This window comes from Podarcis vaucheri (assembly GCF_965113315.1).
Source record: "Podarcis vaucheri genome assembly, chromosome: 10".
NCBI lineage: Eukaryota > Metazoa > Chordata > Lepidosauria > Squamata > Lacertidae > Podarcis > Podarcis vaucheri.
In genome coordinates, this window is record NC_138748.1 from 67,338,783 (window position 1) to 67,364,355 (window position 25,573).

Consider the following 25,573-nt stretch of genomic DNA (forward strand, 5'->3'; position numbering starts at 1 on the left):
GGAGGATAAGCCTATCAATGGACGCTAGCCATGAGGGCTATGTTCTGTCTCCATGCTTGGAGGCAGCAATTCTTCTGAATAGAAGTCATTGGGTATCACAAGTGAGTAGATCCTTGTTTGTGGGCTTCTCCATGGGACACCAGGTTGTTGGCTACCATGATGGTCCTGCTTGCAGGTTTCCCATGGGCACCTGGTTTCCCCACTGTGAGAACCGGATCCTGGACTAGATGGGCCATTGGCCTGATCCAGCAACCAGGTTCTTCTTATGCGATTCAATCCCAGTGTTTTTCTCTCCCTATTTTTTGGACACCTCGTATCTGTTTTATCGACTCTCATACTCACGTTGATGTGCTCTTTTCCACCGTACTTCGCCCGGATCTGAGGGTTCTGGATGAGGTCCAAGTTCGTGCCCCGCACTGTAATGGGTGTATTTCCACTGATGGAGAGATAAAAGGAAAGGAAAGGGGGAGGAAAATCAGCTGAAATCTCCCAAATCATGCCTATGGATGCTTACCCAGAATAAAGTCAGAGAGTAAATGTCCACAGAGATAGAAATCCACTCCCCTTGGTTTTTGTTTGACCTGGACCTAAACATTTCACTTCACTGCTCATCCCCCCATGAAAGTGGGGTGTGTGACGTCATCAGTGACTTTTCGGGGAGTGGGCAAAACTGACATACTTTTGGGTGGGTGGGGTCAACTTGGACAATGGATGTAGCTCGAATGGTGTGATTTGGAAATGCGGCAAAATTGCACAAACTGCTTAGTCTGTCAACCGTCCCTTATTTGGCGGGAAACTCCCTTATCCCAGCGCTGTGTCCCGCTGCTGTCCCTTATTGATGATGTCGCTTAAATTTCCCAGCTTTCAAAGGAAGCAGCTCCTCTCCCTCCCTCCCTGCCGGCCAGGGAGGAGGGAGGCTCCAACTGTGTTGCTTGGCTGCGTTGCTCACCCAATAAGGAGTCTAAGAACGACGGGGGGGGGTGGAGCTCGCATGCTTTGTGCCAATCAAATCGGACACGTTGCCTGGGGATTCGCCTTTGCTCAGTGCTTCCCAGTGGAGAGGTGTCGGTGGTTTTCCTTGCTGCATCCCCTTTGCCGGGTTGCTGCACTGTGGGAATCACCGCTTGAGGCTTTGTTTGGCTGCTGGCTGGGCTTTCTGCCTTTGGCTCAGAGGTGCTCAGAAGTTGAACATACCTGTGCTGGGAAAATCCCTTCTTTTGGCTGCTGATCCCTTATTTTCAAATCTGTAAGTTGGCAGCTATGAGTTGACCTTCCCCCATGTCTGAATTCTGTTTGGGAAAGGATGCCAGCTGCAGTGGGATGTATGAAGCACCTCAAGGCCAAAGGCTCTCACACTTCTTATCCACCTTCTCTTTCTCCAAAAAAAGTGTGAATGAGCATTGGTGTGGAGGGAGTATAAAGCCAAGGCTGCTCTCAGCAGCATGTTGCAAGGAGAACTGAACTGAGATTCTGAGTTGGATTAAGCGAATCTCTCTGTATATTTGGATCTCTACATTTTAACCTCTTTAACTCGGGTTAAGAACTTAATTCATTCTGGAGGTCCGTACTTAACCTGAAAGTGTGTTTGACTTGCCTTGAGTCTTGAGGCAATAAACACTTTGAACAGAACTGGGTTTGCAATGAGTTTTCCTAACCATCAACTCTGGAAAGGCTGACAGCTGGAGAGGAAAAAGACTCTGATGATCTGCTAGACTACCGTATTTTTCGCCCCATAGGGCGCAGTGGCCCATAGGGAGCACCTAGGTTTTTTTTGGGGGGGAATAAAGGGGGGGAAATTATTTTTCCCCCAGGCGTGGGGCTGGGGCGGGGGAAGCCCGAGCTTCCCCCGACCCCAGCCCCCAGAAGCAAGCCGTGGGAGAGCTCAGCGCCCCCCAGGCTTCGGGGTGCAGGCAGCTCTCCGCAAGAGGTGGGAGAGCTGCGCGAAGTCGTGAAATTACTTCTTTACTGTTCTCCCCAACTGGGAAGTCCAATAACTTCTGCTTATGATCCCAAACATATTGATGTTCCATTAATCTTAACCTTTCAACCTCTTTGCAATCATTAAAGTGACTAATTGATTTGCAAAAAAAAAAAGGACCTGCAAAAAAATGACTTGGTGAGTGGCAGCTTTGGGTAAACTGACCAGTCATATTTTTAACTCCCACATAAAGAAACCAGAAGCATTCTTATTGGGCATTGTAGGAAGTGATATAAATAGAAAGGAATGTAAGCTGTTCTTATATGCAACAACGGCAGCAAGAATGTTATTGGCCCAAAAATGGAAGCAAGAAGAATTACCGACGAAAGAAGAATGGAGGATGAAATTAATGGACTATGCAGAACTGGATAAGCTAACAGGAAAGATCCGAAATTGGTGGGACCCGAAATTCACAGAAGATTGGAGTAAATTTACAGATTATTTGAAAAGTATTTGTGATGACCAGACTACGTTTGTAAGTTTGCAAGAAGTTTTGTGAGGAGTATTGGTGGAATTATTGCAAAAATGGATAAGGGGGAGGAGGGTTAGTTAAGATAATTAAAGGTAATAAGAATTTAAGAAATGCATAAGAAGTGGTTAAAACGGTGGATCATCAGAGGTGCTGAGGGAAGTCCAAAAAAAAAGATTGTATAAATGATGAGGTTTTGTGGTATGTATTATAATTCACTGTATTTTTCGCTCTATTGCTGCCAAGGAGTGTGGTGGAGTCTCCTTCTTTGGAGGTCTTTAAGCAGAGGCTTGACAAGCATATGTCAGGAGTGCTCTGATGGTGTTTCCTGCTTGGCAGGGGGTTGGACTCGATGGCCCTTGTGGTCTATTCCAACTCTATGATTCTATGATTCTATAAGACGCCCCAGACCACACAATGCACCTAGTTTTTGGAAGAGGAAAACAAGAAAAAAAATATTCTGAATCTCAGAAGCCAGAACAGCAAGAGGGATCGCTGCGCAGTGAAAGCAGAAATCCCTCTTGCTGTTCTGGCTTCTGGGACAGCTGCGCAGCCTGCATTCGCTCCATAAGGCGCGCACACATTCCCCCTTACTTTTTAGGAGGGAAAAAGTGAGTCTTATAGAGCAAAAAATATGGTATATGTTAAAATTAATAAAAATTATTATTATTTTAATATATATATATTTTTAACTCCCACAGGCCTTCCATTTACTTTGGTTTCACAGCACAGCTTTAAGAAAGGGGCTGTCGCTCAGTGGTTAAAGCATCTGCTTTGCATGCCAATGGTCCCAATTTGAATCCCCAGCATCTCCAGGGAGGGCTAGGGGAGAAAAGTGCTTGAAACCTTGGAGAATGGCTGCCAGTTAGTGTATGCAATACTGAGGTGGATGAACTCAGTATAAGGCAGCTCTCTGTGCTCCTTTCTAGCCACTGATGTAAAGAGGAGAGAGGCGAGAGGCGAGCCCCACTCCTCATTTGTAAAATTATCTTAAAAGGAATACACGAAAGTTTAATGGCCAATTTTTCTCTCCACTGGGCCAGGCTTGGCGAAATTTACATATGTTTCAGCTCCCTCCATGCTCAGGGGGATGTGAAGGCTACAGGATGTCTCAGCTCCAATTGGACCAAGCACCAATCTTCATCAACAACCAGCGCAGAACCATTCCCAGGGCAATTATCTATTCCTTACACAGGAGAGCCAGGAAAGGCTATCTTTCCTCCCACCGACCTAAAAGCTCATTTAAAGATATCCTCCATGCAAGCAGTTCCAAATCTGATTCACAAAGAAGGGGGTGGGGAGCCAGGCTTTGACTTACAAGGCAAAACTGAGCTGTAGCAGGGAATGCGTGCAAAGATGCAAAACTAGGCTTTTCGTAAAAGCTTTGAATTGGAGTTGGAAAGGTGACTAGAGGTCATTTAGTCCTGCCCGGCTCAGTGCAGGATCTGCAATGCAAGATACAATGACAGCAATCCTGAGGTCCATCTAGAGCAAACTTTTTCAGCAGGGGGCCGGTCCACTGCCCCTCAGACCTTGTGGGGAGCCGGGCTATATTTTTTGAAGGGGGAAAAAAATGAACGAATTCCTATGCCCCACAAATAACCTAGAGGTGCATTTTAAATAAAAGGGCACATTCTACTCATGTAAAAACATGCTGGTTCCTGGACCATCCGCGGGCCGGATTTAGAAGGCGACTGGGCCAGATCCAGCCCTTGGGCCTTCCCATGATCTAGAGATTTCGCCCATCTGGCCAGAGAGCCTCTTCCCAGACCGCAGCCCTCACTCGCCGGCTTCACCCGCCAGATGTTTCTGTCTGATGGGAAGCAGAATCATAAAATTGTAGAGTTGGAAGGAACCCCAAGGGTCATCTAGTCCAACCCCCTGCAATGGAGAAATCTTAGCTAAAGCATCCATGACAGATGGCCATCCAACCTCTGCTCAAAAACGTCCAAAGAAAATCCACAACCTCCCAAGGATGTCTATATTCCGCTATCTACCCACTCTTAATGTCAGAAAAAGTTTAATCAGAATCACCTTTCTTGTAACTGGAAGCTATTGGTTCGGGTCTATCCTCCAGAGCAGGAGAAAACAAGCTTGCTCCCTTTTCCATGTGACAGCCCTTAAGATATTTGAAGATGGGTGTCATATCTCCTCTATACCACTATAGCAGTGTGGTGTAGTGGTTAAGAGCAGTAGACTTGTAATCTGGTGAACCGGGTTCGCTTCCCCGTTCCTCCACATGCAGCTGCTGGGTGATCTTGGGCCAGTCACACTTCTCTGAAGTGTCTCAGCCCCACTCACCTCACAGAGTGTTTGTTGTGGGGGAGGAAGGGGAAGGAGATTGTTAACCACTTTGGGACTCCTTTGTTGTTTACTTGTTTAGTCGTGTCCGACTCTTTGTGACCCCTGGACCAGAGCATGCCAGGCACTCCTGTCTTCCACTGCCTCCCGCAGTTAGGTCAGACTCATGTTGGTAGCTTCGAGGACACTGTCCAACCATCTAGTCCTCTGTTGTCCCCTTCTCCTTGTGCCCTCCATCTTTCCCAACATCAGGGTCTTTTCCAGGGAGTCTTCTCTTCTCATGAGGTGGCCAAAGTATTGGAGCCTCAGCTTCAGGATCTGTCCTTCCAGTGAGCACCCAGGGCTGATTTCCTTCAGAATGGATAGGTTTGATCTTCTTGCAGTCCATGGGACTCTCAAGAGTCTCCTCTAGCACCATAATTCAAAAGCATCCATTCTTCGGCTATCAACCTTCTTTATGGTGCAGCTCTCACTTCTGTACATCACTACTGGGAAAACCATAGTTTTAACTACACGCACCTTTGTTGGCAAGGTGATGTCTCTGCTTTTTAAGATGCTGTCTAGGTTTGTCATTGCTTTTCTCCCAAAAAGCAGGCATCTTTTAATTTCGTGACTGCTGTCACCATCTGCAGTGATCATGGAGCCCAAGAAAGTAGACTCCTTGGGGTAGTGATAAAGCGGGATATCAAATCCACACTCTCCTCCTCCTCCTCCTCCTCCTCCTCCTCCTCCTCCTCCTCCTCCTCTCAGTCTCCTCATTTCCATACTAAACACACCCAGCTCTCTCAACCTTTCCCCACAAGGCTTGGTTTCCAGACCCTTGATTATCTTGATTGCTCTCCTTTGCACAGGTACCAGTTGTCAATATCCTTCTTAAATAATGGCACCCAGAACAACTGGACAAAGTGTTCCAGGTGTGGTCTAAAATGGCAGAATAGAGTGGTACTATTACTTCCCTTCATCTGGACACTATACTTCTGTTGATGCAGCCTAGAATAGCATTAACTTTTTTGGGTTTTTTCGCTGCATCACACTGTTGATTGTTGTTAAGCTTGTGGTCCACCAAGACCTCCCGATCCTTTTCACATGTCCTACTGGCAAGCCAAGTGTCCCCCATCTTATATTAATGCATCTGGGTTTTTCCCCCCTGACATTTGTCCCTATTTGTTAGTTATATGCCTGTGAACTCTGATCATCTCTCTTTCTTTCCTGGATGGAGGACAGAAAGGGGAGTGCAAAAGTGTGCAGAAACTAGCCTGCTGGACAAAAAATGAAATTCACATTTGTTGCTCCGCCCACTTCTCCCTGGCCCCACCCACCACAGTCATGTGGCCCCTGAAATGCTGCCTGGAAGGAAATGTGGCCCCTAGGCTGTAAAACTTTCCACATCCTTGATCTCAAAGCTCCTAGGATTACTTGGGATAAATTCGACAACAGCTCTTCATATTGACCTGCCCCTCAAGTTGTGCCACCTTTCTAATGGCGCCATTACCTGACAATACTCCATTCTGGATCGATCTTCACGATGGTTGGGTCCGTCGTATATTCAAACTCCAGCTCCTTGGGTGACTTGGCCTTCTCTAGCTCCTTGTGGAGCCTGGCCTTGTCCACCTTCACAATCACGTCCACTACCATCTTCTCCGAGCTGCTGGTGTAAGCCGTGGTGTTGCAGATAATCCATTCTGCTGCTCTCCTGTCCCCGGAATGAAGAAAAGGAATCTGGTCAAGCAAGGCGGTTCCACGGACAAATCCCTTGGCTACATTTCAGCTTGTGTTTTAGTGGGGGTATAAAGATTCTCCAGTGAATAACGGAATGTGTAAATGGCCCTAAAACAGAAGAAGCCAATGAGTTCCCCCCCTAATATTGGGCTCACCCACAGTTTCTCATACACACACACACACACACACACACACACACTCGTACCTTGGTACTCGAACGGCTTGACTCCCAAACAAATCGGCTCCCAAACACTGCAAACCCGGAAGTACACTAAGTGTTCCGGTTTGAGAACATTCTTTGGAAGCCGAACATCCGATGCGGCTTCCAGTTGGCTGAGGGAAACTCCTGCAGCCAATCAGAAGCCATGCCTTGGTTTTCAAACTGTTTTGGGAGCTGAACAGACTCCCAGAATGGATTAAGTTCGAGAACCAAAGGTACCACTGTATATATATTGAAGGTTTTTAACATATTAAGCACTAAAATCCAAACACATTTATAAAAAGATAATAAAAAGCAATATATTAAAAAAGAAGAAAGGAAAATATAAAATAGAATATTCATGTTCCATACAAAACACACACGATAGATAGATATAGATAGATAAGAAGACAGATATATGAAAGGGGGGAAAAGAATAGAGAAAAAACAACTAAAAAGACACTTTATCACATTTATGTATATCTATATATCATATCGTTTATCTACACATAGAAAAGCTCACCCACACTTTTCAGACAGAGGTCTGTGCATTTCTGGTCTGTATCCAAGCATTTTTGTGTGTGTCCTGTCGCTTTCCCCAGGAAAACCCAAACTTTATTGCTGAACCGGAGCAAATGGCAATTCAGGTCTTCTGTGGATTGCTGTTTGCTCAAGTTCAGCAGTATAGAGTTCCATCAGAGTGGGGAGCACTCAGACATGGACCTGGACAGTCCAGACCTGTGTCTAGAAATAGGTATGTGTGAATGAGTCCATTGGGTGTGTGTTTGTTCTTTTGCTTACAAACTGACATCACCCTGCCCAGAACAAGAAGATGCTCCAGGCAGCCCAGTGACAATAATAATAATAATAATAATAATAATAATAATAATAATAATAATAATAATAATAAATTTTATTTATACCCTGCCCTCCCTGGCCAGAGCCAGGCTCAGGGTGGCTAACACCAGTAAAATTACAATAAAAATATAATAAGGGAAGAAAAAACCCCAATTTAAAATACAGGTTAAAATGCAATTTAAAATGCAGCCTCATTTTAAAAGTAGCCCATGGATCAAAACTATAAGGGAAGGGAAACATAAGGGTCAGACTGAGTCCAAACCAAAGGCCAGGCGGAACAACTCTGTCTTGCAGGCCCTGCGGAAAGATGTCAAGTCCCGCAGGCCCCTAGCCTCTTGTGACAGAGCGTTCCACCAAGTCGGGGCCAGTACTGAAAAGGCCCTGGCCCTAGTTGAGACTAATCTAACCACCTTGCGACTTGGGACCTCCAAAGTGTTGTCATTTGTGGACCTTAAGGTCCTCCGCGGGGCATACCAGGAGAGGCGGTCCTGTAGGTACGAGGGTCCTAGGGCTTTAAAGGTCAAAACCAGAACCTTAAAGCTGACCCTGTACTCCACCGGGAGCCAGTGCAGTTGGTAAAGCACTGGATGAATGTGACCCCGCGGCAAGGACCCCATAAGGAGCCTTGCCAAGACATTCTGCACCCGCTGAAGTTTCTGGGTCAGCTTCAAGGGCAGCCCCACGTAGAGCGAGTTACAATAATCAAGCCTGGAGGTGACCATCGCATGGATCAATGTCACCAGATAAGAGATGCCTGTTCTAAACTGGCTCCACTACAGCAATGGGGACAACTCATTGCACTACATCGGCAGGCCATCCACAATCTTATCGTTCATTCAGTGGCGGAGGAAGGGGGTGTGTTTTGCCCCGGGTGTCATCACTGAGGGGGGTGACGAAGTGACAGAAATGTGAGGTGTTTTGTTTTGTTTTCAAAGGGCTCACAAAATTTTTTAGTTCAGTCAACAAACGTAAAGAAACGCGGCTGGCATTGGGCGCCATACCACTGGGGCCGGCACTTACCACGGGGTCTGCAGTGTGCCCGAGCCCTGCGTCTCTCTTGAGAGAGCTGAGGGGGAGGTTGTGGGGAGGCTCTACGTAGCGTTCCCCACCCCCATGGGCAGCTCGCCCAGCCCCTGGCTGCCGGATGCATGCGCCACGCCAGGCACCCGTGCGGCTAGCTACGCCGCTGCAATCATTTCGTTGACGCACTCGGAGGAAATATCCCCCTGTGCTGGTCCCGGGGGCTAACCGAGAGGCAAGGTCCGAGTCCAAGCCCGAGGTCGATGGTACGGTATGGAGGCTGTCCGTCAAAGCTGTAGCTGGGTCCAAGGCGGGGAGTCGGGTGGGGTCAGGAACTCTGGCAGAAGAGCAGGACAGGGTGCAGGCAGGAACAAGCTACCAACAATGTTGCTCCCGCAACCTGGGACTGGGGCTGACTAGCTTTTATCTGCCCCAAGGCATAGGACGGCCCCGGTCCACAGGTGACTCACTTCTCCTGGCCTGGAGGTGAGCACTCCTCCTGCGTGAACTTAGTTCCCTCTGCCTCTCTGCCCTGAGCCTCTGCAGCTCAGGAGAGGCTGGAGGGTTACCGGACCCAGAGGCAACCTCCTCTTCTCCTGACGGGGCTGAGAGTGGAGCACCTGCAGGCAATGGGTCACCTCAGGAGCCAGAGCAGACTCAGCTGGCGCCTGCACCTGAGGATCCAGCACAGGTGAGGACCCTTCAGGCTCAGGCCCCAGCCCCGGCTCAGCTGGTTCTGGAGGCGGGGACTCCTGTGCAGGCTGGGATTCCTCAGGTTCAGCCTCTGAGTCCGAATCCCAGGCCATCACCACCACCCCTCCCTCAGGTCTTTGGGATATACCTGTGGAAAAGGCAGGGATGTTCGCCAAAGAGCACCGAGACATTGCTGCCAGCATTCAGGTTCTTGCCCGTGATGGTGACTTGGGTTCCGCCAGACACCGGACCTCGCTTGGGATTTAGGTCAAAGAGAGTCAACATCTGAAAAAGATTAACAACCGCAGTAAGAAATGAAGGCGCCGCCAAAACGGAATTAGCAGGATGGAATTAGCAGGGAGAGTAGCAACAGCTGCTGTGACAACTCTGAAATCGTTCATGGAGAGACGGTGATTGTTTTTAACCGTTTTCCAGAATCTTTTGAATCATATTGTTGCGCGCCAGTTCAGTGTCCAAGTGGTGTGAGATTGCAGGGGTTCCAGGTTCGTGCGTGTTTCGTTCTAGAATAAGGTGCAGCGCCAACTGTGCTGTCTTTATGATATACACTTTATATTATACAAAATTTAAAGGTCTAAACCAGCATCTTAAAGGGCTTCCCTTGAATTGGAGTTGCAGTTAGTGCAGAATGCTCAGTATCCCTCCAATTGCCAATGTTTGGGGAACCTATTGCTGTATTCAGGTCTGTGTGTATGTGTGTGTGTGTTCTTATTCTCAGGTGTGAATGTTTTTAGTTTCAACATTTGAGTTACATTTCAGGGGTTTGGGTCCCATCCAATTCTAGAATTCTGTGATCCTAACCCCAAACATAAATATCACAGATATTCACTCTCATGCCCAAGTTCCTACACTAAGCCCTGGTTTAGCCTTGTTCCAGTTAAGCCTTGCCCTACCCGACACATATGTTGTACCAAGGTTTTACTTTCACTAAGAAACTGCCTAGCATCTGCATTGCAGAGAAATACAAGATATAAATTTTATAATAAATAAATAAAAATTAATAAATGCAACCACCCTCTTTTTTCTTGCTGATTTTGTTTTAAAATCAAGATAAAACAATAATATTTAAGAGGGAACAGATCATCCTGATACCAAACTACAGCAAGGGATCCTCACTTTCTCAGGGAGAAATCTAGAGTTGAAGTTTCTTCTTTCATTAGCATTTTAATAGAAAAAAACTTTCTGCTTGGTCCCAAGTGAAAAGCCATCATCTGCATTTAAATGAAAGGTTCCCCTTCTCTCTCTCTCTCTCTCTCTCTCTCTCTCTCTCTCTCTCTCTCACACACACACACACACACACACACACACTTTCCCCTATCCTTCCTTCCACTTTTAAGAAGGATGGTATGAAAGGTTTAAACTCTCCAATGAGTGAGCAGGTACAATGAGCAGGATGTTGTTGTTGAATGCTGGAGATTATTCATGTCATTTTCTCCTTTAGCTAGCTCTTCCGAGTATGAAGGGGGCTTTGTGGAGGCAATGGGGGGGGGGAGAATCAGCGAAGGATCTCCTTCCTGTCTGGGGCAGGATGGTGGGGGATGAGCCCAAACCAGAGGCCAAAGTTTGAGAGCCAGTGTGGTGTAGTGGTTAAGAGCAGTGGACTCGTAATCTGGGGAACCGGGTTCGCTTCCCCACTCCTCCACATGCAGCTGCTGGGTGACCTTGGGCCAGTCACACTTCTCTGAAGTCTCTCAGCCCCACTCACCTCACAGAGTGTTTGTTGTGGGGGAGGAAGGGAAAGGAGAATGTTAGCGCTTTGAGACTCCTTAGGGTAGTGATAAAGCGGGGATATCAAATCCAAACTACTACTACTACTACTACTACTACTACTACTATTCTTCTTCTTCTTCTTCTTCTTCTTCTTCTTCTTCTTCTTCTTCTTCTTCTTCCCAAGAATGAAGCCAGCCAGATGCCGATTGTAAACCTGTGAGCAGGATTTGAGTGCAAGAGCAGCTCCCCTCTCTTGTGGTTTCCAGCAACTAGCATTCAAAAGTGTTGCTACCGCTAGCTATGGCATGGTCATTGTGGCTGGTAGCTATTCATAGCCTTAAAGGTAAAAAGACCCCTGACTTCGGGTCCAGTCTTGGCCAACTCTGGGGTTGCAGCACTCATGTCGCTTTATTGGCCGAGGGAGCCGGCGTACAGCTTCTGGGTCATGTGGCCAGCATGACTAAGCCACTTCTGGCGAACCAGAGCAGCGCACGGAAACGCCGTTTACCTCCCTGCTGGAGTGGTACCTATTTATCTACTTGCACTTTGATGTGCTTTCAAACTGCTAGGTTGGCAGGAGCAGGGACCGAGCAACGGGAGCTCACCCCGTCCCGGGGATTCGAACTGCCGACCTTCTGATCGGCAAGTCCTAGGCTCTGTGGTTTAACCCACAGCGTCACCTATCATAGCCTTAGCCTCTATGAATTTGCCTAATACTCTTTTGAAGCCATCCATGTTGGTGGCCATTGCTGCCTCCCATGGGTCAGAGTTCCATAGTTTAACTGTGCGCTGCATGAAGAGGTATTTTCTTTTATCTCTCCTGAATAAAGCCCTAAACGGCCTCCGCCCAGTATACCTGAAGGAGCATCTCCCCTGCTCATCATTCAGCCCGGACACTGAGATCCAGCTCTGAGGAACTTCTAGTGGTTCCCTCCCTGCGAGAAGCGAGGTTACAGGGAACCAGGCAGAGGGCCTTCTCAGTGGTGGTGCCCACCCTCCCATCAGATGTCAAGGAAATAAACAACTATCTGTCAGGAGTGTGTGCAGGAGCCAGGCCCTGTGACCAGTAGGGCTTCGCAGGACTGGGACCTTCCTAAGTTTGTTCTGGAGAGGCAAGGCACAGTCGCACAGGTGAGGCCACGTGGTAACTCACTGCACCTGGTGGCAGGAGCTGGGAAGGGATCTAAGGTCAGCGTTTCTGTTCGGCTCTTTGCCACAGCAACATGCTTCCTGCCTTGATGCATTTGGCTCCTTGCTTCCTGATCCTCGGACCTCAGCTTCTTGACTCCTTGCTTCTCGACCCTTGGACCCTTGACTTCGTGACTCCCTGCTTCCTGACCCTCGGACCCCTGGCTTCTGGACTCTTGTTCCTGCTCCCACCCCGCCATCTTGCCCCCGGTCCCGACGTCTTCAGCCAGGACATCGATCATCCGTAGACCGGACCGTGACACTATCTGACTTTTAGAAGACATCTGAAGGCAGCCCTGTTTAGGGAAGTTTTCGTTGTTTGATATTTTATCACGTTTTTAATATTCTGTTGGAAGCCACCCACAGTGGCTGGGGAAGCCCAATCAGATGGACGGGGTATAAGTAATAAATGATGATGAAGATGATGATGATGAATCTTCCAACGTTCAGCTCCATTGTATGTTCATGAGTTCAGGTGCACATCAGCCCCAGCCAGCTAATTCAATGATCAGGAGAGGATGGGAGCTGAAGTCCATCAGCATCAGGGTGGGTACCACATTGCCTACATCTCCTCTAGACTAGGGAGGCCCTCTACCATTCCGTCATCCTTCCATACCTTACAAGGCCCTTCTGTCAAGAGCGATCGAGCATCTTGGGTCTTCCTTTCGCATTTCTTTATAAATCCCCATCACCTGCTGTTCATCCCTACCTCCTGTCCCAGGAGAGAGCCTCTAAATGTCTGGAGGTGTTATGATAATAACACTGATAATAATTATCCATCTCATTTGCAGGCTTGTAATAAGTTGCAATAGCCTATTAATTATTCACAGCTGCCTTCACAAATTTTAGATGATATATTCACAACGAAAATAGGATAAGGGTGGAGGGAGAAATCGGCTATTAGAAACTATTTGCATTTTTCTTTTCAGAAAAGACTGATAGAACCCGAAAATAAAGTTAAGGAAATAGGACTAGAGGGATCCATCAAACAGTGAGGGTGGGTGCTCAAGAGTGAATGTAATACGAATTAACTACCCTTATGAGTTTTGGCCCAGGGAGGACAGAGAGAGAGAGAGAGAGAGAGAGAGAGAGAGAGAGAGAGAGAGAGAGAGAATGTTCACATCCACCCCATATGGTATGTTGAAAGCACATTTAACACACATTTAAAGCCCATGCCTTCCCCCAGAGAATTCTGGGAACTGTAGTTTAAGGGTGTGAGGGTGTTGTAGTTCAGTGAGGGGCAAATTACAGCTCCCAGGATTCTTTGGGGAAAGCCAAAGGCTTTCAAGGTGTGAGATTCAATGCTAGTCCTACTCAGAGTAAACCCATGGAAGTTAACAGGCAGAGTTAAGGCCCTGGGACCTTAAGGTGAAGGTCAGGTAATGAAGAAGTAGAAATTTCAGTGGGTCTACTCTGAGTAGGGCTTAGATGACCCTCCAACCTCACCTCGAAATTTCACTTTGGGTGAAACTCAAGAGTATTTCTGGAAGCCGCCAGGATTCTCAAAACCTCTTGCCCATTCCTCCTCAATTCCTGAGTCTCGCTCACGGACTTACCGTAAAGTAATAGAACTGGGAGGATTTGGCCATGAACTCTGGCTTGCACTCTGCCACGCAGATGTCCACGTTTCCGGCATGCTGGCTGTGCTTGGCCTCGCCCATCTCGCACACTATTCTAGAAGGAAAGAGATTCAAGGGTCAGGAGGTGCCCCTGTAGTCCTTGCAAAGGGTGTCTGCTATATGTGGGAAGGCTTAGAACCAAAGTAGATGATGACAGGTAGGAATGGGCTTTCCCTAATGGTACAGATTGTTAGTTTCTGTTTCTCACTGAGCAGCTGCGTGGAGTCACAGGACTCTGTTTACATTCCTGGGATTCCAGGAAGTCTGTTTACATTCCTGGGATTCCAGGAAGTTGGAGTCTCACGGGAAAGGAGACTGGATGTGACGTTAGTGGTTTTCCTGGTTCCTTCGTTCCTTTGTTCCTTTGTTCAGTTGCTCTCTGCTTTCATAGAGAGAGGATGTCTTTTCTGTTCTGTGTAGTTTAGAAATAAAACTCTTTACAATGTAGCCAAACCTCTCGTCTCTTGCCTGTGCTGGGAACCCTGCTGGATAGAATTTGCTTGAGGCCTTATCAAAGGCTCAGGTCATTAAACACGTCGGAGGTGATTTCAAAGGCTGAGCTCGGAGGAAGATGAGGCCTTATTGGCTTGGCTGAGTGACGATTCCGACACAGATCCCATATCCTATTTGGGGAAACCCCTTCTCCTTAAAAAGTAGACCTCTTTTGCTCAAGGCTCAAGTCATTCCATTGTGCCAGATCCAGGGGAAGCTAGTGTCATTGCAACCGGCCTCAAGCAGAGACCCACCAGCACAGAACCTCTTTTGGTGATGATGGACAGAGATGCTACAGGTGCCTATTGTCTACTGAGCTGAGCTACAAGCAGGCGGGTAAAAAGTAGAGAGGAGTGAACCTATTGACTTTGGTTTGTCTCCATTTCCACTCTTCAGTTCTCAACATTGCCAGATTAGTTTGAAAAGAGCACTTTTTAGTCCTTATGAAAATTCATCAGCATTTCAGGGCAATTTCCCCTTCATCTGCACATTTCCCCCCCTAAAGCACTTTCCCCTAATATAATGCCTATCAATATATTACTATTTCCCACTAATATATGCACTTATATATGCACCCACTTTACTCCAGTGTGTGCATTTTTTGCACACCCTACCTAACGGGAGAACTGTGCTGCAAAATTCAGAGAAGTGCACAACTTTGAAGGGCAGCTGTGCTCTGATTTGTGCATTGTTTTGGGGCAGATAAGGTAAGTTTGCCTTTGAATGCGAACCAAACCCAGTTTCTCCCACACGCCCCTGGGGAAATGTTGTTTGTCCTCACTTGTCATGCAAAGCAGAGGTGAGGGACATCAGCACTACCTGTAAAGCCAGGTAGGGCAGCCTGTGGTGCTTCAGTTGTGGCTAGGCTCCAACTCCCATCATCCCTCACCATTGGCTATGCTGGCTAAGGCTGATGGGAACTGGAGTCCAACATCATTAGGGCTAATCACACCTGCATTAGTTACTGTCATATACAATCCCGCTAGGAGCAGGTAATGTTTTCTCTGTCCTGCTGAGCCTGGGAGCTGGTTGTAGCACAGGTGTGAGGAACCTCTGGCTTTCCAGGTGTTGTTGCTGTTACTATTATTATGTATTTACCTGCCCTCTACCCTAAGGTCCCAGGAAGGGTTACAACATGTAAGCACAAACTGCTGAAAACAACTTACAATCACAAAATAAGGTGGGTCCTAAAAACATACACCTTGAGTGTCAAAAGCCAAGGTATTATTATTATTATTATTATTATTATTATTATTATTATTATTATTAGTATTATTAGTATTATTATTATTTATACCCCGTCCTTCCCAGCCAAGGCCAGGCTCAGTGCGTCTAACAAGCAATAATAAAAATAAGTTAAATGAATACAACTAAAAAACAAGATTAAAATACAACATTAAAATATTGAAACATTAAAATATTAAAATGCAGCCTCATCACAGGAGAAAGGAAAAAGAAAAAAGAAAGAGGGGGAGGGAATCAAACTGGCTCCAAGCCAAAGGCCAGGCGGAATAACTCTGTCTTACAGGCCCTGCGGAAAGAAATCAGATCCTGCAAGACCCTGGTCTCATGAGGCAGAGCGTTCCACCAGACCGGAGCCAGTGCTAAAAAAGCCCTGGCTCTGGTTGAAGCTAATCTAACTTCCTTAGGGCCCGGGACCTCTAGGGTGTTGCTATTTATGGACCTTGAGGCTCTCCGTGCGGCATACTGGGAGAGGCGGTCCAGTAAAGAAGTGTGTCTTCAGTATTTGCTGGAGGCTGCGCAACGAAGGTGTCAGATGCACCTCTGTGCAGAAGGAGTCCCACAGCTTAGGGGCCACCACAGAGAAGACCCTTTCCCAGGCCACACACACACACACACACACACACACACACACACACACACCGAGCCTCTGAGGGCGGAGGAACTACCAAGAGGTCCCTCTCTGCCAATCTCAGCATCCAAGAGGGCCTGTAGGGAAGGAAGAGGTCTTTCAGGGATGTGGTTGGACTCCAAGTCCCATCAGCCAGCATGGGAGGTCCAGTCCATCAACAATGGAGCGTCACAGGTTCCCCACTCATGCTCTACAGTGTCCCTCTCCTTCCATCTATTCCACCTCATTTCAGGGCTCGGTGGCCTGAGGCTGGCAAGGAAAGTTGGACAAAGAGCAAGGTTGTCTCACGTAAACATTCCTGCCCTAACAACAGAGCAGAAGGTCTTAATAAAGCATCTTTCACCCTGAGGCCCTTACTTACTGCTCTGCTGGGATGTATCCATCCACTAAAGGAATGCACTCCACGCCAGCTACTTTGACATGCGATGCAATGTCCCGGAACTCCAAGCCCAAATTTTCTCCCCGGATCGTCACCCTGGTCCCTCCTTCACGAGGTCCCCTCGCCGGGCTGATCTAGGAGAGGGAAAAACTGGTTAAAGCAAGGTGAGAAGAAAGGCAAGGCCCTGTGCCGGTGTTCCACACCCCCACCAAAGGGGCACAGCTGTCTGTCAGTGTGGTGCAGTGGTTAGAGCCTTAGACTAGGATGTGGGAGACTCAGACATAAAGCTCTCACTGGGGAGATCGAGTCCAGTGGCCGCCTCTCAGCCTAACCAAACTCACAGGGTTGTTGTGGGAGTCAAAGGAAGAGGGGGAAAGAGAACTGTGTATGCCTGACTGGCAGGATCTGACCCAGGGAGAAGAGTCGGTGAAAGAAGACTGGAAGAAATTTAAAGACTACTTAAAGAAACATTGTAAAATTAATGGATGTTAGAAAGATGTTGGATAGAAACTAAGCGGTTTCCAGCTGTAATGCTTTAAGGGAATATGACAAAAGGATTATAAATGGGTAAAAGTTTAATGGTAAGGATTTGCTGAACTAACAAACTGAAATGGAATACAAAGAAGGGAAGTATGAGGAGGTCGGAGGAAATAAGGGTATGGAAGTTATGTTATTGAAAATTAATGTGTGTTTTTAACTGCTTATTATTTCGTATGTTTATTTTTTATTTTTTCATTTTTTCTTATATTCCAAAAATGTTCTTAATAAATATCTTTTTTTAAAAAAAGAGAACTGCGTATGCCATCTTAAGCTCGTTGGAGAAAAAGGTGGGGTGGAAACGCAATTAATAAGTACTTCAAGAGACCTGGCCGTGCTCATCCTCTGGATAATTTACCTCATCTTAGGTAAAGGGGCCCCTGACCATTAGGTCCAGTCGTGGCCAACTCTGGGGTTGTGGCACTCATCTTGCTTTATTGGCCGAGGGAGCCGGCGTACAGCTTCCGGGTCATGTGGCCAGCATGACTAAGCCACTTCTGGCAAACCAGAGCAGCGCACGGAAATGCCATTTACCTTCCCACCGGAGCGGTACCTATTTATCTACTTGCACTTTGACGTGCTTTTGAACTGCTAGATGGGCAGGAGCAGGGACCGAGCAACGGGAGCTCACCCCGTTGTGGGGATTCGAACCGCTGACCTTCTGATCGGCAAGTCCTAGGTTCTGTGGTTTAACCCACAGCGCCACCCGCGTCCCTTATCTCATCTTAGGCACCAAAGAAAATGGATGCCTTGTCTCTGATGGCTCCCTCCTTAAAACAATCAAAGTCCATTTGCCATCAGCTGACGTTGGGGGAACTGCTTCAGAGATCTGCTTCTCCTCCACCCATTCCTGTATCTTGGATTGGCGAAATCGAGGGTGTGTCTGTGGTGGTGTGAGTGTCAAGGGATGCTGAAGAACAACAAGGGCACCTGAGCCCATAAGTGAACTGGACACCTTTAGATATTCATGCCCCACTTTGGGGTTATTCTGGGTTGGCAAGAAAGCCGCTTCCGCCCTCAAAGGAGGTGGAGTTGCGGGCTTTATGGCCCCACCACGTGGGTGGCGGCTAGAGCCCAGCCTCGCACAATTGGGGGGATTCCTGGCTGCATCATCCCCTGGCCAGCCAATCGGCTGGCTCTGGGGGCGTGGCCTGCCCTACATAAGGCATGACGCGGCCAGGAATCTCCTTCTTTTCCCGCCTGCCAGCTGTTCCTGCTTTTCCCACCCTCCCGCCCAATAAGGTTTCCGTTCCTTGACCTTGGTTGGTGACCACTGGGGCCTGGTAGGAATTTTTCCACTTGGCAAATTGGCACCAGCCACTTGGTTTTTGCCTACCTCATAGCAAATCGTCACAACTTTCTGGGTATTGGCGTTTAGGCACTGGTATTGTTTTGTAGATGGAAGAGGGGAGGTAGCGCCATCACCTGCCCCACATATTGAAGGGTAGTCCGATAAAGGATTCTGGGGGGCGTGGCCCTGTCCAAAGCCTGGGGAGGCGAAGGCCTAAGGCACGCCCCCTATTGGTGACCCCAGGGGAGTTCCTAGTCGATGTACATCAGCAGGACTCCCCCTGCTGGTGGTTAACCCTTCCTGGACTTCAAGCGGACGGGCTGAAGTCAGTTATAGTCGGTTAGGACCAATGCCTAAGCCAATACTGCTCATCACCTGTAATTAATAAAGTTGTGGCCTTATTTAGCCCATTAACCTTAATAACCGTGTCATGTGTCATATTTCACTGGGGGGGGGGACTCCAGGAGGATGCAAAGCAGAAGCCGTAAGAGAGGCGTAAGGAACTCTTGGCCCTCCAGATGTTGTCAGACTTCATCTCACATCAGCCCAGGTCACTGACTCTGCTTGCAGCTGCAGTTCAGCAACATCTGGTGGGCCTTTGGGCCAGTGGTTCCCCACACCTGAGGTAAGGGGTGGCAGTGATTGGGGTGGCTGCAACACTGATCAGAAGCAGAACCCCACTTCTAATTATATAAACCTCTGTCATGTTTGGTCAGAGTTCGCCTTCTTTCTAAGCACAACAAACCCAGAACGTTTTGCTCTGAGCGCTTTATTGTTTTGTTCGCTCTTTCCGCACCCCCCCCTCTCTCTATAAAATTTTATTAGGTTTTTTTTAACATATCATTTTCAACAGTAATTAAACATACTTTTACATCTTATTCAAATTTTTGACTTCCATCAATCCTGTCTGAAAATCTTCCAATCTAATCTCTTAATATGCATTTCTTATTTTCCCTATTACATTTCAAACTCATAACCAATATCTCTATCTTTTTCTACTTTGTAACACTTCGTATATTTCTCCTTACACAACTTCTTGTAGTCCTACTAGCGTAATTTGTTGATTACAGTTGCTCTTCAAATAATTCATATACTCCTTCCAATCTTCTGTAAATCTCTGGTCCCGCAGGTTTCGAATCCTTCCTGTCATTTTGTCCAATTCTGCATAGCCCATTCATTTCGTCTGCCATTCTTCTTTCTTCAGAATTTCTTCTTGTTTCCATTTCTGGGCTAACAATACGATCTTTGGCTCACTTCCAACTCTACGAATCTATGATTCTAGCCCTGGAAGTGAGCTTCAAAAGTGAGCTTTTATTTTTCCACACCTCTTCTAGTTCTATAAAACGCTTTTGAAATGGGTGCAACCAGTTTTCAAAATATGCCTATGCCATAAGATTTATTATTAAGGCATTATGATAGTGGCCTTTTTAATTTTCTATCCCTTTTCTAATAATCCCTTACTTGGGATGCGCTTTCTGCACACCAAGTTGACATTTTCGCTGAGCTCTCCACCATTACCCTGAAGACTCTTTCCTGGATAGTCGCAGGCAGTTCAGATCCCACCAGTGTTATAGATGAAGTTCCGTGCATATTAATTCACATGCATAGCAATGAGGGTCGTTTGGAAGTTTTTCATTGTGTCTCTCAAAAATCAAGGGTATACTTTTTAGTCTCCAGAAGTGATCAAATCTCACTTGCGGGCTTATTGATGGATTGTTAATGTGTTTCCTCAAAAGCAAGTCCAAGGGGACTTATTCTCACAAATATGTACAGGACTGCAGCCTTAATGTGCACACATACACAATATATATCATAGAATCATATTTTACAAAGGTTTGAAGGAGCATTCTGTTTCTCTCACCTGCACTTGAACCCCTAGACCAGGACCTTAAATTAATTCTTCCTGACTTGCCATGTTCTTTGCTCAAAAAGGCTTTGCAGGTTTTTATATGTTTGAAAAGCCTGGGAAACCTGTCTAACCAGGGATTTCAACTGCACAGTGGATGCTTGGGTTGCGAACGTGAGCCGTGTGGGATGCACGTTTGCAACCCACAGCGGTGCGTCTGCGCACATGTGGGTTGCAATTCAGTGCTTCTGCGCATACGCAAAGCGCGATTTAGCACTTCTGCACATGCGTGACCCCCGAAACCCGGAAGTAACCCGTTCTGGTAATTCCAGGTTTTGGCAGGTCCGTAACCCGACAAAACACAACCAGAAGCATCTGTAACTCGAGGTATGACTGTATATCATTCTGGGCTGATTAGGGATGTCAGAGAATTCTGGCAAGAAACAGAAAACAGGAGCAGAAATTGTCAATGTTGGCTCATTCAACTCCTGTCCAGAACAAAAATCAACCCAACAAATATGGTGGGTGCTATCTTTGGTTGCAGCTTTTAGCCTCCCCTATTTGAATTGCATTTCTTTTGAATTAAATGGGATAATTCACAAAATTAATTGTGTAAATTAGGTTACACAGTTCACAAAATTGTGTAAATTAGGTTACAGAATTCCACCACATGTAGCATAGTTTGGGGCAGATGGCGAACTGCAGTGGAATGGAAAGAGCACTGCAGATTACAGACTCAGGGCAGAATGGAGAACGATGTCTTGTTAGGCGCCTGGTGGTGATGTATTTCAAGAAAAACTAATAGCAAATTTTATCTGGAAAAAACAATAATTATAAAGCACACTCCAAGATCCTGCTTCCCCCCTCCAACGTCTGGGCAACTCTTCAAAGAGGCTCTTTGGAGACATTCCTGCTTCCAAGGCAAATCTTCTTGAAACCTGTGAACTTCTGCATCCTCTCTGGTGAGGACTGCATGCGACATGGGAGCAGGGATGATATAAGGCAGCGCTTTGATCTAGCTGTTTGGCACAGCAGCTCCAGTTAAACCACAGTCTCCTGGGCTCACTTTCACAGCTGCGAGGAGCCATCCTTCTTGAGTTACAGCATCTGAGAAGGAATTGTGCACAGCCCAAGCGAGTTCTAAGCGGGGCCATCATGCTTGGGATCAGAGAACCAGAAGGAAGCAGAAGGGCCATTCTTATAGTAGCCTTGTTCTTTAGGACATCCTGCATAAGCCAGATGACAGCAAGTCACTATCGAAGAGCAGGACCACACCTCAGGAAGCTGCCTGCGCAGAAAAGCTGAATCTGGGAGGGGGGCTGAACACCATAGCTCAGTAGCAAAGCTCCTGTTTTGGATACAGAACAGCCCAGGCCCAGTCCTTGGCATCTCCAGTTGAGTGGCAAGGCTGAAGGAGAATCCTATTTGGTGGATTATTACTCATCCATCATAGCCAGTGGCATAGCAAGGGTTGCGGGCCACCCAAAAGATTGCAGCCGTAGAGATAAGAAGAGAAGAGTCGTTCCATTGCCTGGAGAGGTCACTTCCTGGTTTGTACAGAGAAGCCATTTTCAATAGAGCACAGCAATGGAAGCACACAGCTGTATTGAGGCAGCATCAGGGGTTGTAATTTTATGCCCCCTAACAATTTAGCACCCAGGGAGACCGCCCCTGTGACCCCCTTCCCATGCTACGCCACTGATCATAGGTCTTCATGGCTAGGCAGGGTGCAGAAAACAAGGGTATGGGGAATGGAAGAGGGAGCTTCAGAACGACTTACTTCTGTGATCTTGGGGTTGGTGCATTTGCCCCCAGCGCCAGAGAGCTCCAGCCACCGGTTCTCCAGGATGGGGCAATGGTGCTTCAAGGTGCACCGGTTCTGGTCTTCGCACCAGCCACACTCGTAGTCCGGGTCTGCTTTCAGGCACAGGCCGCAGCTGTCTCGCATGGCCCCGCATTTGTACAGGTGGACTGTTGGGAGAGGATAGCACAAGCCTGTTGAGGAGGCATTTACCCACGAGATCACCTTACCCCATATATGCCCTCTCAGGTGCTTTGATCTGCAGAACTGCGGCAAAGGAGCAGCAGCCAATAAGCCTTCTGCGGTCAAGTCAAACAATGCAGCAAGAGTCCCGCTAGATTGGACTGGAAAGTTTATCTAGTCAAGAGTCCTGTTTCCCACTAGGGGGCAACCAGATGGTTGGAGACAGCCCACAAGCAGGACGCTCGCCCACTGGTGCTCCCCAACAACTGGCATCAGTGGCATAGCGTGGGTGGGGCCACGGGGCACTTGCCCTGGGAGCAAAATTCTTTGGGGTGCAAGATTTCAAAAGAAAATTAACAGTAGTAGTAAAAATATATTTTAAAATAATGCGCCATCCCCTCATTCAGAAAATCTCCAAATGACTGTATGGGTGAACTGAGGAGTGGATATGGACAATGGCCGGTTGCTAGGGTGCCCGCCACACGGGCTTTATAAAGGTACCCGCTCCTGACCAATCCTCCATCCAGTTTTTCACAGTGCTCGATTGCTGGATGCTCATTGGGCGCTGCGGCTGCCACTCGAGTTAGGTCACAAGCTATTGCCCCTTTGTTCCACACTATTAGAGGGTGGTGCCAAGGATATTTGCCTTGCCCCGGGCATTGGCAACCCATGGTACACCACTGACTGGTATTAAGAAGTACCTCTGATAATGAAGGTGGAAGGTATCTATTATGGCTCATAGCCAATAACAGCCTTATATGAATTTGTCTGCTCTTCCAAAGTTGGTGACTAGCACCACATCTTGTGTACACAAATTCAGTAGCTTATCTATGGAAGATATAAAGACGCCAGCAGCTAGGAAACCGTTTCTGAAATCTTAAATCTATACCTCATCACTGATACAGGGGAGGACTCTCCGACCGAAGATGTGCATAAGACTTCCTCCCTATTCACTTTCCATTACCAGTTGAAAGTATCAGTTTCTCATTGCAGAGAATCATGGAACTGTAGGATTGGAAGGGATGCAAAGGGTTCTCTAGTCCGACCCCCCGCAATGCCTACAGAATGAATCAGGGGGGCACCTTTCCTGGCGAAACTGGGTGTTGATTTTGGGGGCAAAAATTAGGGTGAGGGACTGAACTCACCGTACCTAGAGGGCTCCTTACAGCAGCTGTCAACTGTGTACCACTACCCCCCCCCCCCAATTTTGCCTTCCCGCCTCCTGCTCCCACAAATTCCCACAAACCCAGTTTTCTGCCTCCGGGAAAGGAGTGTGTCAAATCAGAAAGAGGGAAATGCGACTGATCCATATTTGTTATTATTTTGAGTCGTATTTTAAAAAGAAGTTGCAAACTGCTTCAGCAGGAAAAAAAAAACGACTTGGGCAGATCCAAACTAAGCTGCTGGCAACAATCACTGAAATGAGCTACTCAAGTCAAGAGGATTTGGAGAGTAGAAAGTTTGGCTTTAAAATGCTCAGGGCGGGGGGCAGGCAGAGCTTTATTTGTTTCAGGTGCTCAACAAGAAAGAGAGAGGGGAAGAAAAACAGAACATATATATTTTTTAAAGCAATTTGCAGAGAACATAAATAAAGCCTTGTAGCAGACGGGGAAGGGAAGCGTCGAGTGCTTTGTTAGGAAGTGTGCAGAGTGATGCAGCCGGTTGCTAAGGTTACCACTTCCAAGGACAAGTCGAAATGATTCGTTACCTTTGTTCTGCGCCGGGTTGTCAATGTTGAAATCCCCATTCCACACGACTGTCAGCTCCACTGGCAAGCTGTTAATCTCCGTCCCATCGTAAGTATACTAAAAGTAGGGGAAGGGAAGTACGGAGGGAGAGAAAGAAAGAAAGGAGAGAAATCACACCTGCTGCTCTGGCTACTGGAAATGGTGGTGGCAATTCTTGCACATATCTCCCCTGACACCATGGTAGGAATGGGATTCTAACACACACATGTAAATATCACCAGGATTTTTATCACTTCATCTTCCCCGCTTTCCCTTGACATTCCTCAGGTGTTTCACTACTAAAGGGACGCCTTCCCCACCAAATTCTCTTTGAATGTTACTAATGGGGACATCACCTTGCCAACAAAGATCCGTATAGTTAAACCTATGTTTTTCCCAGTAGTGATGTATGGAAGTGAGAGCTGGACCATAAAGAAGGCTGATCGCCAAAGAATGGATGCTTTTGAATGATGGTGCTGGAGGAGAATCTTGAGAGTCCCATGGACTGCAAGAAGATCAAACCGATCCATTCTGAAGGAAATCAGCCCTGAGTGCTCACTGGAAGGACAGATCCTGAAGCTGAGGCTCCAATACTTTGGCCACCTCATGAGAAGAGAAGACTCCCTGGAAAATACCCTGATGTTGGGAAAGATGGAGGGCACAAGGAGAAGCGGACGACAGAGGACGAGATGGTGGGACAGTGTTCTCGAAGCTACCAGCATGAGTTTGACCAAACTGCGGGAGGCAGTGGAAGACAGGAGTGCCTGGCGTGCTCTGGTCCAGGGGGTCACGAAGAGTTGGACGTGACTAAACGACTAAACAACAACAATGGGGACTAGTGGGTACAGTAACACTGAGGCTTTCGGATGACTACAGTTCACTGTCGATCTTTTGAAAATTAGTACGGTTTGGCTCTCCACTCCTTAATTTTGCTTGACGTGGAGAGGAACTAAGTGTTTTGAAGGGCATTGATGCCCAGGTTCCTGACCACCAATTGTCTCCTTCAGCCAGCCTTCTGCCTTTCGATATTTGATCAGGCTTTCCTGCCTATAGCTTGTCTTCTCATCCATGACAATCGGAAACTTTATTCATTTATTATTATTGGTTTTTAAAAAATGAAAGCTAATATTCTCTGGAAGTATAGCTTGGAGAAACCCAAAGCTCCAAGCCTCAGGCAGAGGCGAAGCTCTGTGTCTACTAATCGGCATACAATTGCAGGGCCAAACGTACCCTGTGATTTCTGCACATTACATTACGGCGAATGCCGAGTTACACCGCAATTTATCTTTGAGCAAACCAAACACAATTAGCTGACAATTGGCAGGGGCCTTGCGAACAGCATCTCAACCCCGCCGGTTTTCCCCCAGCATGGTTTCCATGGATGTTAAGTGCACTTTCTAGAGAACTATGCTCTGTAGAGTTTGCTGCACTCGTTTTCCTCATGCACAGAAAGAGCATTTTGATGAGACCGGTGCACGCAGTGAGAATCACAGAACTGTAGAGTTGGAAGGGATCCCAAGGGACATCTAGTCCAACCCCTGCAATGCAGGAATCCTTGGGACCTGGGTACACAAAGGACTGCCTTCCTCCTCGCAAATCTGATCTAAATTTCTGGTCTCCTTTGATGTCCTCCCACTGGATGCTCTCATCTTCAGAGGTTAAGCAGCTAGCA

The 25,573-nt window shown here is 47.2% G+C and overlaps 1 protein-coding gene across 4 annotated transcripts in view; it reads right to left on the minus strand.

Annotated features, from left to right (window-relative positions):
- The window catches only part of PLXNA4 (plexin A4), a 604,081-nt gene that overhangs the window by 80,561 nt on the left and 497,947 nt on the right, over positions 1 to 25,573 (minus strand). For all 4 annotated transcript variants that reach the window (XM_082238689.1, XM_082238692.1, XM_082238690.1 and 1 more), the window contains 7 exons: positions 23,883 to 23,979; positions 21,971 to 22,161; positions 16,499 to 16,650; positions 13,710 to 13,827; positions 9,386 to 9,522; positions 6,241 to 6,441; positions 343 to 436 (listed from right to left, as the gene is read on the minus strand). In XM_082238689.1, the coding sequence (XP_082094815.1) occupies positions 343 to 436; positions 6,241 to 6,441; positions 9,386 to 9,522; positions 13,710 to 13,827; positions 16,499 to 16,650; positions 21,971 to 22,161; positions 23,883 to 23,979 (990 nt within the window). The remainder of the gene's footprint in view (positions 1 to 342; positions 437 to 6,240; positions 6,442 to 9,385; positions 9,523 to 13,709; positions 13,828 to 16,498; positions 16,651 to 21,970; positions 22,162 to 23,882; positions 23,980 to 25,573) is intronic.